This window comes from Mustelus asterias, chromosome 5 (genome assembly GCF_964213995.1).
Source record: "Mustelus asterias chromosome 5, sMusAst1.hap1.1, whole genome shotgun sequence".
NCBI lineage: Eukaryota > Metazoa > Chordata > Chondrichthyes > Carcharhiniformes > Triakidae > Mustelus > Mustelus asterias.
This window is the reverse complement of record NC_135805.1, coordinates 79911069-79925252: the sequence shown is the minus strand read 5'-3', so window position 1 is coordinate 79925252 and position 14184 is coordinate 79911069. Positions and strand designations below refer to the sequence as shown.

The 14184-nt window shown below is 42.7% G+C and overlaps 1 protein-coding gene across 1 annotated transcript in view; it reads left to right on the top strand.

Moving 5' to 3' along the window:
• The window catches only part of ptchd4 (patched domain containing 4), an 89523-nt gene extending 75659 nt beyond the window's left edge, over positions 1-13864 (top strand). The window contains exon 3 of the mRNA XM_078213731.1: positions 12228-13864. Coding sequence (XP_078069857.1) covers positions 12228-13864 — 1637 coding nt within the window. The remainder of the gene's footprint in view (positions 1-12227) is intronic.
• The last annotated feature ends 320 nt before the right edge of the window (positions 13865-14184 follow it).

The following is a 14184-nucleotide window of genomic DNA, read 5'->3' as shown; positions in this document are numbered from 1 at the left end:
AACGGTAGAGAGAGTGATATGCTGGCCAATGAAGTTACAGATTGCGATTGAGTACAATTCCGCCACTGATGGATCACAATGCCCCATGGATACCCAGTTAGCTCAGTGACACAATGAAGGGTGCTGTGTAGAGGTGGTTGTCATAATTCAGTAGGTCTTATTAAGGTATTCTTAGTCTTAGATAGTTCAGCAGTAAGTATATATTAACTGCTAGAAACTATATACATAAGTATGGTAAAGGTCCAAGATGGGAGCTTTTTCCACACTTGCTTCTACACACGACTTTATCCAATACTAAACTGACTCCTAAGTGCATATCATGTGATCTCTTACATCATGTGTTGGTGGTGCTGTGCTCAGCCCCACGTTAACCCTTTATGAGTCAGACCCTTAGACTACACCTCCCCCAAGGTCTTTATCCAATATATTTACAAGTTATCCCTGTTTACCTCATTTATTTATATCATTACTACTACCCTATCTCCTCTCCTCAAGTCTCTGAGTTCATAGGCTCAGACAGATTGGATGCCTTAAAACCTTTCCAGTTCTTTTTCTCACTACTGTTGGAGGAGTGGTAGGCTCTGTCGCTGGAGGAAAGCCTTGTTGAATGACAGGTTGTCCTGGTGTCTGGGAGACTTTTCATCTTCTTTATCCATTCTTCGGTATTGAATTGCTCTTTGTCGATCCCTCATTTGTAGTGATAGATGGCGGTTTGTTTATTGCGCTCTTCGTTCAAGTTGGCTCTCATCTCTATAGTCTTTATTTTTCTCCTTCCTTCGTGTGGGCTCGCTGTGATGCACACTCGGTTACAACATCAGGAATGATACACAGTTGACAAAACCTCAGCCCAAGAATCAAATCAGTGTGTCTTGGTGCTATAACATAAGGTACATTCAACTACCAAAAGGAATTCACTCAATTTCTGTTGTCAGAGGTAATGATGAATTGCACTGGGCATTGTCAACATTTAGTGGATATTTGAAATATCAGATTGGATAGTCTTTAATTCAGAAGCCAGTGGTGATTGCAGTAGTAGCTGTGAGTACAGATTGTGTATGAAGTCCAACCTGTAAGTGAAGAATAGTTGCATGTGTATTGGATAAGGCTTATAAGCTATGAGGAATAAAAATTCATTCGTTTGACACAAAATAATCTTCTAATAACATGGAGTGCAGTTGGACAACTAGGGGAAGAGTTTTTCTCTGTGATCTAGGGAACTGTAAGTGAACAACATGAATACCGACATAATTAATCATCTTGCACTGTACCTAAGGGAATCTGGCACTGCAACTATTGAGAAATAGTTCTGCTGACAGCTTATTTCACAAAAACTATGTCTCACAGAAAGATGCATGATTGGAGTGGTTATTTCATCAGTCTGTAACCATGAACAACAGAAGTCAAAGATTTTATTCAAAACAATCTCAGAATATAAAACTACATTGAATGATTTTCCTATAAGAAATTCTATAATTAAGGGTGGCTATGATCATAACAAAGTAAAAATAAATCTTTGCTCAATTGAATCAAACCCCTTAACACTTCTTTAACATCCCTTCTCAATCCCCTGTGCCTCACCATCACTAAATATGTCATTCTAATCTTTAGTTCTCCAAGAGTAATAAAAACTCGGTCTATTGCAACATTGAAGTAAAAAGGGCATTGGTTTTAGCTCAGGTCAGTTTACTGTGTTACAGATTGGGCTGGTGTGGAGAAAATGTGAAAGCAATAAATATTAACACTGCAGTCTTTTAACTGAAACAGTGACAGAGTACCATCAATAGAAAGTAAAAAGAAACAACCATCTATCTATCTTCTCAGGGAGAAAACCATTCTGAATTAATTTGAAAAAATATTAACAATAATAGATCTCCTTCTGCATTGCTAACAGTGAGCTGAAGATTACACTGTTACAAGGAATTGTTTGGTTGTAGAAGAGGAACAGTGCATAAACATCTGGAAAGAAGTGTGTTTGAGTTCTATTTTTTTATTCATTCATGGGACATGGGCGTCACTGGCTGGGCCAGCATTTATTACCCATCCCTAGTTGCCCTTGGAGGGCAGTTGAGTCAACCACATTGCTGTGGCTCTGGAGTCACATGTAGACCAGACTAGGTAAGGACAGCCGACTTCCTTCCCTAAAGGACATTAGTGAACCAGATGGGTTTTTCCGATAATTGACAATGGTTTCATGGTCATCAATAGACTTTTAATTCCAGATATTTTTAATTGAATTCAAATTCCACCAACTGCCATGGAGGATTACTGAAGTATGTGTGATTTAGGGATTTTTAGTTCCTAAAAAATAAAGGAACAGTCCTTACTTACTTACTGTACATGGATAAGTCAGTACCACAAATGTTTTAATAAATCTCTGACCTTGCGTAAACCTGAAGTTATCTTTGCTGTCATTATCTTAACTCGCACCAAGCCCCGTTCCCCTATCATCCCCGTGCTCATTGACCTACATTGGCTCCCAGTAAAGCAACATTTCAGGGTCAGGTCATCCAAAATCAAAATGTTGGCTCTATTGCCTCTCCAGAAATGCTGTCAGAGCTGCTGAGTTTCTCCACCATTTTATGTTTTTGCTTCCTTCCAATATTCTGCTTTCAGGAACCCAAGGACTGCTTCCTGCCCAGCAACAACAGCCCCAGGGGAATGAGAGAGAGAAAGAGCAACACCAGAACCCTGTCACTTGATCTGACACTCACAGCCACTGGCTCAGATACTGGCATTGCTTGTACCTTGGAAGCTAGTCTAAAGTTGTGAATCTGTGAGCACAAGTGGGCTCTTACCAGGCTGGGTAAAGGATGGTTCATTTTTCAGTCCTCCAGAGGATATTGCCTAAGAATGAGGTATACTACTGGGGACTCAGAGGAAGATATTCATTGACACGGACAGGAACGCTGGTTCATTGGCTGGTCTGAATCATAGAATAGAATCATAGAAACCCTACAGTGCAGAAGGAGGCCATTCGGCCCATCGAGTCTGCACCGACCACAATCCCACCCAGGCCCTACCCCCACATATTTACCTGCTAATCCCTCTCACTTGCGCATCTTAGGACTCTAAGGGGCAATTTTTAACCTGGCCAATCAACCTAACCCGCACATCTTTGGACTGTGGGAGGAAACCGGAGCACCCGGAGGAAACCCACGCAGACACGAGGAGAATGTGCAAACTCCACACAGACAGTGACCCGAGCCGGAAATCGAACCCGGGGCCCTGGAGCTGTGAAGCAGCAGTGCTAACCACTGTGCTACCGTGCCGCCCACATCTGCCAGACAACTTCCTGACACGGTCAAGGAGGATGGAGGAGTCTGGCTCCAAGGTGGCAGAAGGCATTGTGCAGTGTTTTATCTGTCCACAGATTCTGCTCTATCTCCCTGCCTTGCTGCAGACACAGAGGCATTGCGGTCCCCATTACCTGTCACAGCATTTGTGTGGACAGTTTGATAATGTCCTTCTTGAAGCCAGCTGCACAAGCATTCAAATCATGCAAGACCAATCATGATGGACTGGACTGTGTCTGGGAGTCCAAAAAATACCTCCCCCCACCAGGTTCTGTTTTCACACCTCTCAATGGCGAGCATTCCAGACAGGAGAAAAGAAAATGCTTCAAAGACACTCCAAAGACACGCCACAGACACTCCAAAGACACTCCAAAGACACTCCACAGACAAGAAGGGCCAAAAGGCCTGTTTCTGAGCTGTAATGTTCTATGGTTCTATGGTTCTAAAACAGCATTGATATTAATGGCTGGGAGGAGCTTGCTACCAATCATTCAAAATGATGATGATTTGTCCATCAAGCCGCATTGTCCATTGAGTCACAACATCGTATTGATGAAGCACAGCGCCAGCAGAAAAGGAAAGAAAAGGAAGCGAATCCTGTACTCTGGATCCCACTACCTCATGGTGCATCCTGCCTGATGTCCCCAAAGATCTGCAGGTGGGAAGTGGTTAATTTAGTCACATGAAGACCGTTGACAGAAACTAGGGTAGAATCGAGGGAAAGCCAACAGCTAAAATGGACAAGTTATTCCATACTCTTCCTGTGAGCATGTAGCAACAATCCCTGTCAAATCTAAAATCTCAACAGCACACTTCCAAGAACACTCCACTAAACCTCCAGAAACTTTGCAATAGCAAAAGTTCTAAAAAATCACTTCACCTGCAAGTTGGGCACCTCTTCCTTTAAGGAGCACTACTGCTGTGTCCATCTTGCAGTTTGATGTTTGATCTTTGAGGAGAGACATGCAAATGCATTCAATCTGTGTAGTTCAAATTCAGACTGTCACTTCAGTCAGGAGGGGTGTGTGATGTTGGGATAGCACACATTCTGTTGCTTCCAATGCATGCAGGGGATTCTGACATGGGCACCATTCTCAAGAGGTTATACCAAAAACAGTTGTCAGCACAATGCCCAGGAGGGAGCAATGTTTATGAAGCACTAGCCCTAGTGACACTATGCCTATGAATACTGTTTCCACTGTCTTTTCATGTCGGATAACTTGTCCGACTGACTGTTTATTCTGGAAGAGGCAAGCATTGATCTTGCAGTTTGGCCTAATTAAATATTTATAGCGAACTGTTACCTAAATTGAACTTCCCAGTAGGAAATTGCTGACAGCAGGAATTTTGACATTGCAAGCCGCTTCTGTTTTTAAAAATCTGTGACCATTGGTTAAAGAGTTTGTACTTCTTTATGGGCAATGAACAGAGCACTGCCCAGGAGATTTTGGTAAGCAGGTGACTGAAGAACATTCCAGAACACCTCCCTTTCCAAATGCTGCATTGCAGGTGCTGCTCCAGGAAATGCAGCACTGCCTTAGATGTTTTCTTGGGTACAGTAGGGTTAACCAAGTCATTAAACAGTCAAGCACATTGCATTCAGGAAGGAGTCTGCAAATAGACTGCAGCAGTTCAAGAAAGCAGCTCACCACCATCTTCTCAAAGGCAATTAGGGATGGGCAACTAATGCTGGTGATTCCAAATAAACCTGTTGGACTTTAACCTGGTGTTGTGAGACTTCTTACTGCGCCCACTCCAGTCCAAAGCCGGCATCTCCACATCATTTCTCACCCCTGACTAAATTGGTAGGAGTCAGAAAGGTGACAGGTACTACACCCTGTCTTCCCTCCCAATACTGGAATAGCCCCCCCTCCCCCCCGCAGCTCACACTCCCAGTCCACTCTCGAGGGCATAATTAAACTCTGCCCATCTTTTTCCAGTGAAGTTGGGTTGATCTTCTCGGGGAAAGCCTCTTTAACACGGAAATGTCTGTGTGCAGTCAAACTCGAAACTGCTTACTTGACACAGCTCTGATCTCGATAGCGCAATTACTTTGCACTATTGAGATCGGGGTTGTGACAAGTAAGAGAAAATTCGGGAGCCATCTGTCATCTAGTCTTGGCTCAAGGGATGAATTTAAATGAAATGCAAGCACATAGCCACTAATGTGAAAGCTCTTATGTGACAGCTGATAGAGTTAAAACACTCTAGCTCTGAGTGCCGGTAATATCCGTAGGCAGCTATTTTAAAATATTTGAGATCATTTGCACTCAACCTCATTTGTTGATCAACAAAATCTTGGTGAGAAAATACTGGCAGTGGGAGCACAGTGTGCTCTTTTATGGGCCAAACTTAATTGGGAATTTACCCAGTCGCTATACAAGGAATTGTCAGGCATCCTCCTGCACTGCAGTACTTGAGATGCTGCCAGACTAAGTGTGCCTAAAATGCTGACGGCCCTCACATTTGTCAGTAGCTTCATATACATGATTAATATATGGGATACTTTGTCACATAACAACCATTCCATGAGGGATGGTGTGGGACAATAAAGAAATTCACCATTCGTTTATTGGCATTTATCTAAATTAAAACAAAGCCTGGTTAAATTACGGCTGCAATTTTGTACAGGCAAAAGATTTAACTTTTATCGCCATTTATTGATCAAGCCTTATACTAAATGAGTTATACCAAGCGATTGTGGTTTTTGTAATCTATCAAACAAACGTACCGAGTGGTAGATTTTGTGTAGAATGAATCTATAGGTATTTCCATTATTTTGCTATGCAAATATGGACAGACATGCAAGAAGCATATTACAGTGCTGATGGAGTGGTTACATGGAACTAAGCTAAAAGACCATGAAATATGAAGGCCTGCTGGCTGATAGAATACTCTATGTTTTTTCTAAGGAAAGTGAGCACGCCTTAATAAAACATTTAGGATGCAAAATTGCGCTCCACAGCATTGGTAATGAAGGCAGAATCTTCTTATATTTTGTCAGTTTCCACGTGATAACTGGCATCTACCTCTCCAGCTGCACAGCTGGGTTTTCTCTCCTGGATTCTCGCCACTCCACTACAATGTGCATATTAGGACCTCTGCATCAGGTTAGAACTTCTCCTCCCTCCAGAGGGGACATTGGTGTAGTGGATTAGTAATCCTGAGACCCTTGCTAATGTTCTGGGTACATGGGTTCAAATCCCACCATGGCATCAGGTAGAATTTGAATTCAATTAATAAATCTGCAATATAAGGCTAGATGCAGTAATGGCAACCATGAAATTAACATTGATTGTCTTAAAGGACCATCTATTTTACTAATGCCTTTTTGGGGAAGGAAATCTGTTGTCCTTATCTGGTCTGGCCTACTCCAGGCCCACAGCAATATGGTGGACTCTTAACTGCCCTCTGAAATTGCCAGGCAAGCCATTCAGTTCAAGGGCAATTCGGGATGGGCAACAGTGATACCCACATTCTATGAAAGAATAAAGAAAATAATCTGTTAAGCACATCATTATAACATCAGCTTCATGTGCTTCTGATGTAAACCCTTTATTCTACACTGAGCACACTGCTTGGTTCATGGAAATGGATGGCAGACACCCTTGGCTGCAACATAAGAAGGATGTTGCAGAGGCCATAAATGGATGGACAAGCCCCTCATGCTGGAAGGGCAAGGAGAAGGAGAAGGGCTGTCAGCCAGAGGCCTTATCAACCCGCCATCTTCCAGAAGCACTTCTCTTATATACACCTAAGGAAGAAGCAGTGTGTTCAATGTTTGTGCTTTATGAAGGGGTAGTCATAGCACTCTACTACCTCTTGGAACCAGACCTGCAGTCTCAGAATGGGCAAGGATGGCACTGCCAGTGGTCATGAAGGTGACCATTGCCCTGAATTTCTTCATGTTGTGGTCCTTCCAGGCTGGAGCAGGCAAAATATCAGACATTTCTGAGTTCATGTCCACTGCATCAGAGAGGTGACAGAGGCTCTTTGTACTAAGAAAGAGGACTTCATTGTCTTCTCGCCAAACATAGGGAAGTAGTCAAGATAGCAAACTTCCCCAATATGCAGAGTGTTAATGGCTGAGCACATGGCTTTGTGGATGCTGTATATTAACATTGTGGTGTGCCACAAAGACAATGGTTACCTCTCACTGAATGTGCCATTGATGGGCAACTACACTTGGCATATGGTGCTGTGAATGTTCACTATCTTTGTGACAGAAGTGATGCGTTTACAATGTCATTCAACTATTCCAACAAGCTTTTAGCCACCAAGTCAAACCAGGGTATGGCCGCTGGGTGATAAAGGTCCGATCAGGTGGCAGTCTTGGATATTTGAAAGCATAGAGGGAACAGGGTACTGTAGTATAGTCAAAGGCGACTCATTGTAGCTTCAAGTAAATGATCCTAACTTTTACAACAGAGACATACATAATTCTTGCACCAGCATGTTTCTTGGGAGTGCTCTTCCCCACATCGAAAACAAGCTTTCTCCCCCGGTGCTATACTACCCCTTTCGGGCTCTGCTGCGCCCTCACTCGGGCTGTTCCCTGCAGCAGCAATTTCCTGCAACAAACAGTTCACCTCATTGAGCATGCCTCGTAGTTCATTTACACCCTGCTCGGCACATTCAGTTGCTTGGGCCATCTCTATGGCTTTTTCTACAGAGAATTTAGTCTCAGCCAGCTTCTGTATTGTGAGGCTGTTGCTTCCACAGAGCAAGTGGTCTCTTAACGTATCTGCCAAGCTGGGCTGAATTTGCAGTGCTCTGCTAACCCTTCGAATCTCGCCATGAAAACATCATAGAATCCCTACAGTGTAGAAGGTGGCCATTTGGCCCGTGTCCAACCCAGGCCCTATCCCCTTAACCCCATGAATTTATCCTGCAAATCCCCCAACACTAAGGGGCAATTTACCATGGCCAATCAACCTACCCCGCTCAGCTTTGGGCTGTGGGAGGAAACTGGAGCACCCGGAGGAAACCCACGCAGATACTGGGAGAATATGCAAACTCCACACAGTCACCTGAAGCCAGAATTGAACCCGGGTCCCTGGTGCTGTGAGGCAACCACTGTGCCACCGTGCTGCCCTAAACCAGAGATGGCTTCTGGACTGCAGTATAAAATTTATACCTCAATATGATGACCGGGGTTTAAAATGATCTTGAGCATTTCAATTATCTGGTCAAAAGACTTTGACCAGAAATCTCTGGCCGTTCACACCGATGGGCATGGTGCCAACCTGGCAGTGCCAACCTGTGCCAGGGGGCATTGCCAGGCCACTGCCTGGTCATGTCCCTCTCCCCCGGGGGCTATACTTACCTTTACGCCCCCGGGGAGACCTCCACGACAGGTTCACATCGAGGTGAACCTCTTGTAAATGGTGTCGGCATGAAAGCACCTCTGAATAACCGGTGAGGCGGGGGAGGTCTAAGAGAGAGTGCTCGCTAATGACATGCTAATATATTCAAATGAGCTTTCTGAGGTCCCGCAGTGTGTTTCACACCACACTGCCGGTAAAGGGCTGGTGAGATCGGAACTCAGAAATTCGCTGGCGTGAATCTCACTCTCCAGATTTAGAGCACATGCCACCATTCCCTCCATGGAGAGTGCGGGCTCAAAATCATCCCATAGAGTTAGTGTTTCAGCTCGGTGATCCTGATGGCCCTGTGTCGGAACTGATCACTACAATATCACCCACAAGCTATTCAGTAACATAAATTTCTTCTCTGGAGAAATTGATGAGAACATTGCAACAACTTGCAGCGTAACTTTCACTGACGTGAGATCACATGTGACTTGTGCATTCGTGGGAGAGGAACCCCTATCTGTTGAGGAAGTTGAGGAGATCGCCATATGAGTTCACAAAACAACGTAGAAATCATCTATTGTACCCTGGATCTTGGGAAAACCAGCATTCCTGTTAACATGCATGGTCCTATCTTACTATGATGCCAATAGTGATAAATTTCTCAACTCTCAACTTTATAAGGTGTGTCCGTAAACAGTCAAAAGCATAGCTGTACTTCTGAAATTCCAAAAGCTGCCCGAATAAGCTTTTGCCATAAATGCTGATTACAGTGGTCACCTTTATTGCCACAGAAAGAGCATTATATTGCTACAAGTTCTCATGCAGTAAGTGGCAGGTAGGAGTCCGGTTTCTCCTCTGACAAACTCGACACTTATCTGACCAAGGGGAATACTGCACCTTAGAATTCTGGGTCTAATTCATCTGGAATCTGTTGCAAGTGCCAAATTATAAATCATGGAGCTGCAGCACTGCTGGCTTCGTTACAAAATCACTAAATGAGTTCAGTCTGCACCTGGCAAGTGCATTGCTGGATGGAGAATTCAAGTGGATCAATTTTGAGACAGAAAGTCAGCCTAACCTGTCTTCTGTCCCACTTTACTGCCACCAAAAGATGAAGTTGCACCAAAAAACTGTGTTGAACTTTTAGGCCCCAGCACCAGATTTGTGGCTCCTGAGATGTATAATGTTGTGGCTCGCAGGATGTATCAATTGCCATTGTTTTAGTAAGGGTCTCTGCAGGAGGAGTAACTTGTCATGTCATACAAGTTTTGTCCATTGTTGTACAGACAGTTTATTAAATGCTTGACTAAGTACTTATTACAATTACAAGTTTTGGTATTGTCGTTAGGGAAAGATGCATGAGCAATATCTCCAGAATTTCATTAATTAGGCAGTTATGGCAATAACAGTTTGAAATTCTGTCTAATAGAGTTGCATACTTTCAAAAAATGCTGCATAAACATTTCTAATGGGAATTCCCTTTTGTCCATCCTCGCTGTTGTTTTGATCTGTTATAGAGACGCTGCCATTCCAGTAAGACATATTTAATAAAAATGCCCAGGTTGATTTTAAGATTGATTGATTAATGTTTGGCAATACTTAACGTTACATCAATGGAGCTTGGTATGGTTGGATTGATGACACTATGGAAAGTAGTGGACAGCATCTCAATCTTCTGCAATACATTTCTGTAATTACATTACAGAGCCTTCTGATCCCAGATATTATGTGCAGCTGATGTGAGTGAGATCTTTTACTTCAAATTACACATTTTATAACCTCTTTTTCTGAATTTCCTAACCAAACTTTTCCCATTGATATTCAAATCTTTGCTCCTTTCTCTTCCAACTGTCTCCAGTCATCATCATAACATGGCTCAACTCTATATTTTAAGATAACATTGAACCTTGCTATTGGTCTTACTGCCTGTTCTATCTTATCCATTTCTACCTTAAATCTTGTGAGGAACTCCCAGTCCAAATAATCTGACGAGGGAGAACCAATGTAGAGGAGAGGTGGATGAGAAGGAGAAAAAGACAGGAGGGTGGAAATGGAAAAATGTAAACATACAGAGGGGGAGGTGGCACTGCTGCCTCACAGTGCCAGGGACCTGGATTCAATTCCAGCCTCGAGTCACTGTCTGTGTGGAATTTGCACATTCTCCCATGTCTGTTGTGTGTTTCCTTCGGGGCTCCAGTTTCCTCCCACTGTCCAAAGATGTGCAGGTTAAGTTGATTGGCCATGCTAAATTGATCCTAGTGTCAGGTGGATTAACAGGGTAAATATGTGGGGGTTACGGGAATAGAGCCTGGGCGGGATTGTGGTCGGTGCAGGCTCGATGGGCTGAATGGCCTCCTTCTGCACTGTAGAGGGATTCTATGCATCTCAACCAATTGCACTCAGAGAGGGCGGGGGGTGGGGGGGGGGGGGGGGGGGGGGGGGGGCGGGTTGGGGGGGGTGTTGGGGGGGTGGGGTGCTGGTGACAGGTAGGAAAAGAAAGGGGGGATATAAAGAAGCTGGAATATATCTTTTAAAATGTATTTTGCCCATTTCTTCAGTGGCTTTTAACTTGCACAGCAAGGGGCAGAAAGATACTCAATGGGGTGAGCTGGTGGTCACAAATTTGCTCAGCACAGAACAAACTTTCTGGGGAGGGAGGGTTTAGCGAGGGAAAGCAGTAGCTCAGTGACAGGGCAATGAAGCCAAAAGCTTTTTCAGTGGGGGATTTAGGAAATGTTAATTTGCTCAGTAGAGGGGTAGCAGGTAAATGTTTCCTCTATAAATTTCAAAGACTGGAATCTATTGCTTTCTTTTCCAATAAAAAACAACCTCTGGTGACATTTCTTGACTTCAAATCCTTCCACATTCTCTGCTGAGCATGACCATTCACTCAAGGTATTATGATGCAATTGGTACCCTGTCGTATCATAACATTACATTGACAGCATTGTCTATAGGCGCAGTATACTGGGGATTCTCTCACCCCTCACCATTCTTAATGTGTTATAGATGGAGAGAGTTTGTCACAATAAATATATGAATGATACTGGGATTAATAATCAGGAGCTTTGGTGAGGACATCAATAGTCCCCACAGGACATCCCAACCAGTAGAATGAACGAACCTTCCCAATCTGTAAATTTCCACGATGCAATCCAGATATGTGTAGTCTGTATTGGAAGCTCAAGTTTATTAAATGTTCCTTGTAATTTTGTGCAGATAAAGATATGATAACTATTATGTGTTACCCATGGATATGAGAAGTTTACCTTCACAAAGTCCTGGGCTGAGACAATTGTCTTTAAGTTTTTCCCTGTTTTGCTGATAATGAATCTGCACATTCTATTGATTCAGTTGAAAACAAAGGTGTTCCCCACCATATCTTTCCACATGGTACCACAAAATAAGCAATTCACTTTGTACACATATTACCCTAAAATGATATGGAAGGATGAGTTTTTTTTGTGTTGATAGTTATTCCTGGCCAAATCTTGATAATACATGTACTGACATGAAACACTAAGTTAACCACGTGACACTAACGTTTATGACATCAGTAGAAATGCTTATACACACTGAATTTTCATGTGCTAACATTACTTATTCTACTTTCTGTAAGGTCATGGAACTAAAGGAATATTTGAGCTACTAGCTGGATGGCGTAGAACAAAAGAAGATCAGCCATTTAAGGAAAGAATAGCAGCTGCATATTCTGATGCAATGGTGTCCTACACTATGACGAGCTCCCTCTATATCATTACCTTCGGTATGGGTGCCAGCCCATTCACAAATGTTGAGTCTGTTAAAATCTTCTGTCAGAACATGTGTGTCACTGTCCTAGTAAACTATTTCTATGTTGTTTCCTTTTATGGCTCGTGCTTGGTCTTTGCTGGGCAACTGGAACAAAACCGCTACCACAGTATCTTTTGCTGTCGAATTCCTTCACCTGAATACCTGGCTTCGAGGCCAGTCTGGTTTAAAACTATGATGAACGATGGATTTCAGCAGTCTGGTTCTCATGAGTGTGATCCATATCAAAAACATTTCCTTCAGCGTTTTTTGAGAGAGCACTACACTGAATGGATTATTAATACATATGTCAAGCCTTTTGTTGTGTTACTGTACCTGATTTATGTGTCATTTTCCTTCATGGGATGTTTACAAATCAGTAATGGATCAAATCTCATTAATTTGCTTGCAAGTGACTCACAAAGTGTTTCCTTTACAATAACGCAGCAAAAATACTTCAGCAACTACAGCCCGGTCATAGGTTTTTATATTTATGAGCCAATAGAATATTGGAATCTAACAATACAGGAAGACTTGCGAGTAATCAGCAGGGGTTTCATCAGAATATCATGGATTGAGCATTATTTACAGTATTTGAAAAAACTGAATGTTACAGTACTAACCAAAAGTGATTTTATCAACATTCTGGCTAATTCATTTCTAAAGCAACCGGAGTTTCAAAACTACATGGACGATATCATTTTTTCAAAGACATCTGAGGAAGTAGACATCATAGCCTCCCGGGTGTACATGGTGGCTAGAACTGCAGAGAATATACATGAAGAAATGATTGATTTACTGGAAACATTACGGAAACACTCCCTCATTTCGAGGATAAAATATATAGTGTTCAATCCGACCTTTGTTTTCATGGATCGATATAGCTCCTCCATCACTTCCCCCATCCTGAACTCCAGTGTAAGCGTCTTGATCATTCTACTGTTGACTGTTTTTTTGGTTATCAATGCATTGGGTAATGTTTGGGTGATCCTTAGCGTAACATCAATGGAGTTTGGTGTGGTTGGATTGATGACACTATGGAAAGTAGATATGGACAGCATCTCAATCTTGTGCCTTATCTACTCTTTGAACTATGCCATAGACCACTGTACACCTCTGCTTTTTACATTTGTATTAGAAAAAGAACGCACCAGGACTGAATGTATCAAAAACTCTTTAGAATGGAATGGAGCAGCCATCTTGCAGAGTAATATTTGTTTTCTTTTAGGGTTGATGCCCCTGGTTTTTGTGCCTTCAAATTTGACCTTCACACTGTTTAAGTGCTTACTTCTCACAGCCACCTGTACACTCCTACATTGTTTTGTTATATTACCCGTCTTTCTAACATTTTTTCCTCCATCCAAGAAAAGACACAAGAAAAAGAAACGCGTGGAAAGGAAAGAGGAAATCGAATGCGTGGAGATACGAGATAATTCAGGGATGGTTGATCACGTCACCACAGTCTGAACACCTGAACAAGACATCACTGGTAAAATCTGCATCAGAACAGACCCACAAAACAGGTGGTTTGACTCCCTGGTAAGGTCTGAGCTTACTTCAATCCTGACAGCTTGTGCTGGCCAGTAGGACAGAACTAAGGAAGCATGGGTGATTTGAAATGTTCTGTCATTAAACAGGCAATCGAGATATGATTTCAAAAGAACAAACCTGTTCCACCTGACACTAAGGGTGCAATGAAAGTGAAATACTGAAATTAATTAGTAAATTGTCAATCATGACGTGAAGGTTTAAGGAACAAAACTTACCACGTACTATTTCTCACCACC